General features: G+C 50.6%; 1 protein-coding gene across 1 annotated transcript in view; it reads left to right on the top strand.

The window, feature by feature from the left end:
* The window catches only part of LOC122546908 (activin receptor type-1-like), a 17,388-nt gene that overhangs the window by 7,118 nt on the left and 6,019 nt on the right, over window positions 1–4,251 (top strand). The window contains exons 3-5 of the mRNA XM_043685520.1: window positions 321–526; window positions 1,939–2,038; window positions 3,578–3,724. Of these exons, the coding sequence (XP_043541455.1) occupies window positions 321–526; window positions 1,939–2,038; window positions 3,578–3,724 (453 nt within the window). The remainder of the gene's footprint in view (window positions 1–320; window positions 527–1,938; window positions 2,039–3,577; window positions 3,725–4,251) is intronic.

Below are 4,251 nucleotides of genomic sequence, written 5' to 3'. Positions count from 1 at the left end.
ACTAAAGGGCACAGGTTTAAGGTGAGAGGGGAAAGATTTAAAAGGGACCTAAGGGGCAACTTTTTCACGCAGAGGGTGGTGCGTGTATGGAATGAGCTGCCAGAGGAAGTGGTGGAGGCTGGTACAATTACAGCATTTAAAAGGTATCTGGATGGGTATATGAATAGGAAGGGTTTGGAGGGATATGGGCCGGGTGCTGGCAAATGGGACTAGATGAATTTAGGATATCTGGTCGGCCTGGACGAGTTGGACAGAAGGGTCTGTTTCTGTGCTGTACATCCCTACCACTCTTTGAGCTCCTGCAATGATTCTTTCCTCAGACCCTCCGAATCCATCCAATAATGTCAGTGATGTGACGCTGATGATCGTGCCGATCGTGGTGGTGGTGGGAGTCCTGGTTATCTTACTGCTGCTGATCTACCAGAAGTACTGCAGATACCAAATCGTCCCAATCTTCAGGAAGAGCAAACAGCAAAACCCGGCAGAGATGTCGCGAGTACCTGAGCTCGGAGACAACACGTTGACTGTAAGTCTTCCAATTTCTCGCCAGCAACAAAATAGGCAGGCCGCAGAAGAAGTGTCATGTCAGAACTCACAGAGGACGGAGAGTTTTGAAAAAAAGGCGAGAACTTTGACTCACTGAGGTGTAGAAGCTGAATGGTAGCGCCAGAAAAGACATCCAGAATTCCAAAAGGTTTTGAGAGGGGAGATCGGGAAAAGGTTACTTGCTGAGTGAACACATCAGTAACGTATCAAAGCACGAAGAGGGAGGTTTTATTTATTACCTCATGACGTGTTGGCCACACCTCATTTGCGTCCCGTCCCTAATTGCCCCTTGAACTGAGTGGCTCTCCCGGCCATTTCAGAGGGCAGTTAAGAGTCAGCTACGTTGGCCATCAGTCCTGGAGTCGCGTGTAGGCCTCGACTAGGTAAGGATGGCACATTTCCCTCCCAAAAGGACATGGGTGAAGCAAATCAGGTTGTTAATGATAATCAATGATCATTTAGCCCAGTGGCAATTACCAGAAAACAAAAACATTGTAGAATTGAGATTCCATGACCAAATATCGTGACAGTGGGTTTGCAATTCAGCGCATCAGCCAAATGCATGAAGGATATAGCCTCAAACCCCACAAGGGCAACAGGTCGAATTAAATTCCTAAGTATGGAATTGAAAGCTAGTTTAAGATAAAATCACATCTTTGTAATCACTTGTAGAATGTGGGGTGCCGCTGCATGGGCCCAGCATTTATTGCCCCATCCCTAATTGCCCCCTTGAGAAGGTGGGGGGGGGGTGAGCTGCCATCTTGAATCGCTGCAGTCCATGTGTTGTAGGATGACCCACAATGCCCTGAGGGAGGGAATTCCAGGATTTTGATCCAATGACACTGAAGGAATGGCGATATATTTCCAAGTCAGGATGGTGAGGGGCTCGGAGGGGAACTTTTGCAGGAGGTGGTGTTCCCATGTATCTGCTGCCCTTGTCCTTCTCGATTGAAGTGGTTGTGGTGTTTGGAAGGTGCTGCCCTGAGGATCTTTGGCGGGGTTCACGAATGCCGTTTATGGCGGGAAGGCTGGCTCACACGTGACACCAGACCCACAACAATGTATTTGACTTTTAACTGCAATGGCTGAGCATGACACTGCATTTGAGGACAATTCCAGCCAGGCAACAAATGCTGACCTTGTTGGTGATGCCCACATCCTGGGCAACAAACACTAATCCTGTTGGTGATGCCCATGTTCCATGAAACAGTAAGGCTTTAAAAATGTCGGACTTCCACATACTTTCACTCTTGTCGATAGACAGGAGAGTGGGCACTCTTCCAATGAATGTGAAAGCACACAGGCTGACTGCAGTCACGTACATGCAAGTTCCAAGTAAGGGCTGTTCTCAGCAGAAAAGTAACAGCGATTTCTTTTTGTGTCACACCCTAGGACCTGTTCGATCATTCCTGCACATCGGGGAGTGGATCTGGGCTGCCCTTCCTGGTCCAGAGAACTGTGGCCCGGCAGATCGCACTGGTCGAGTGCGTAGGTCAGTGCAAACTGCGCAGTGTTCACTTCCTGCTGAGGTCGAGCGAATGGAGTCTCAGATTTCGATTGCAAGCCTCCCCCAGGTTAATTCTGGCAATCGATCACTGCGCAAAGTGAGAGTAAACACTGGAAACCCAGAAAGATCAGATGCTGTGGAGAGAGCATGGCACTATGTGATGCCTTCTGGATCACTGTCGGAAAGAGCTTGCAAAGCTGCGATAGGCAGAATGGTCTTAATTTGTGCTGTTAAACATGGACGGGAGTGGATGAGTTTATATATCACAGTGCCCCAAAGTGTTAAGTATTAATTTGCATTATAGTAACACAGCGCTTGCAACAGCCACAGTGGCTCAGTGGTTAGCACCACTGCCTCACAGCGCCAGGGACCCGGGTTCAATTCAGGCGACTGTCTGTGTGGAGTTTGTACATTCTCTCCGTGTCTACATGGGCTTCCTCTGGGTGCTTTGATTTCCTCCCACAGTCCAAAGGGATTGGCCGTGCTAAATTGTCCCATAGTGCCCAGGGATGTGCAGATTAGCGTGGATTGGCCGTGCTAAATTGTCCCATAGTGCCCAGGGATGTGCAGGTTAGGGTGGATTGGCCATGATAAATTGTCCCATAGTGCCCAGGGATGTGTAGGTCAGAGGCATTAGTCAGGAGGAAATGTAGAATAATAGGTTAGGGGAGTGGGTCTGGGTTACTCTTCAGAGGGTCGGCACGGAGTGGTTGGGCCAAATGGCCTGTTTCCACACTGTAGCGATTCTATGATGGAACCGACAGTTGTCAGAAGGCTCTTCATCCGGAGAGGGCGGGGCACCGCAGCCTCGAGCACTCCTTCTGGGATTGATTGTTTTCCCTTCCTTTTTAAGTTCAGGAACACTTTCGTAACCGACCTACCTTAGCAGGCTTCATTCCTGAAGAAGGGCTTATGCCCGAAACGTCGATTCTCCTGTTCCCTGGATGCTGCCTGACCTGCTGCACTTTTCCAGCAACACATTTTCAGCTCAGTTAAAGCTCAAACAACTCTTGCTTTCATGAAATCCCAACAGCTTGGCAGTAGGCCATTTGGCCCATCAGGCCCACACCAACCCTCTGAAGGGCATCCCACCCTCCCCCGCTACCCTCTCACCCCACATTCCCATGGCTAATCCACCCGGCCTGCACATCACTGGGCACTACGGGGCAATTTAACCTGCCTAACCTGCACATCCCTGCACCATTGAGCACAGACGATCCACCCTAACCTACACATGCTTGGATTATGGGAGGAAACCCACACAGACACAGGGAGAATGTGCAAACGCCACACAGACAGTTGCCCGAGGGTAGAATCGAACCCAGGTCCCTGGCGCCGTGAGGCAGCAGTGCTAACCACTGAGCCACCATGCCTACGCTTGTAGTCAGTCCAGCTAATCACAGTTGCGCCCCTCTCCACGGCCCGGTTTCTTATCAGAGAGTGGGCTTACTTTCCATGAGGGCGTTGCTAAAGCCAGTCTCCCTGTCTCTAATCCGCTTTCTAATCCCATTTCGCCTTGTCCAGGGAAAGGTCGCTACGGGGAGGTGTGGAGAGGTGTGTGGCAGGGGGAAAACGTGGCCGTCAAGATTTTCTCCTCAAGGGACGAGCAGTCCTGGTTTCGAGAGACCGAGATCTACAACACGATGCTGTTGCGACATGACAATATTCTCGGTAACTGCTTCAGAAAATTGCCCAAGGCCTGAAGGGAGCTCTTTCTCCCCGTCGCTCCATCCTGAACTCACAATCACTGCATTTTCCTTCATTCTTCTGAGGGACGTGGGGGTCACAGGCTGGGCCAGAATTTATTGCCCTTCCCTAATTGTCCCTTGGAGACCAGGTAGGTGTCGACCACATTGGCTGTGGGCCTGGCGTGGGGGGTAGGCCTAACCAGGTAAATATGGCAGATTCCTTCAATGAAGGTCATGGGTGAGCCAGGCGGCATTAGTCAATTCATTCCCATGTATTCCCGTCTGTATTGAGCGGCGTACTCCCCGTTCCTATGTATTCCCGTCTGTATCGAGGGGCCTACTCCAAGTTCCTATGTATTCCCGTCTGTATCGAGGGGCCTAGTCCCCATTCCTATGTATTCCCGTCTGTATTGAGGGGCCTACTCCCCGTTCCTATATATTCCCGTCTGTATCGAGGGGTCTACTCCAAGTTCCTATGTATTCCCGTCTGTATCGAGGGGCCTAGTCCCC

This window comes from Chiloscyllium plagiosum, unplaced genomic scaffold, assembly GCF_004010195.1.
Source record: "Chiloscyllium plagiosum isolate BGI_BamShark_2017 unplaced genomic scaffold, ASM401019v2 scaf_11098, whole genome shotgun sequence".
NCBI classification, from domain to species: domain Eukaryota; kingdom Metazoa; phylum Chordata; class Chondrichthyes; order Orectolobiformes; family Hemiscylliidae; genus Chiloscyllium; species Chiloscyllium plagiosum.
Note: the sequence above shows the minus strand (reverse complement) of the source record. Positions and strands in the feature narration are given on the sequence as shown.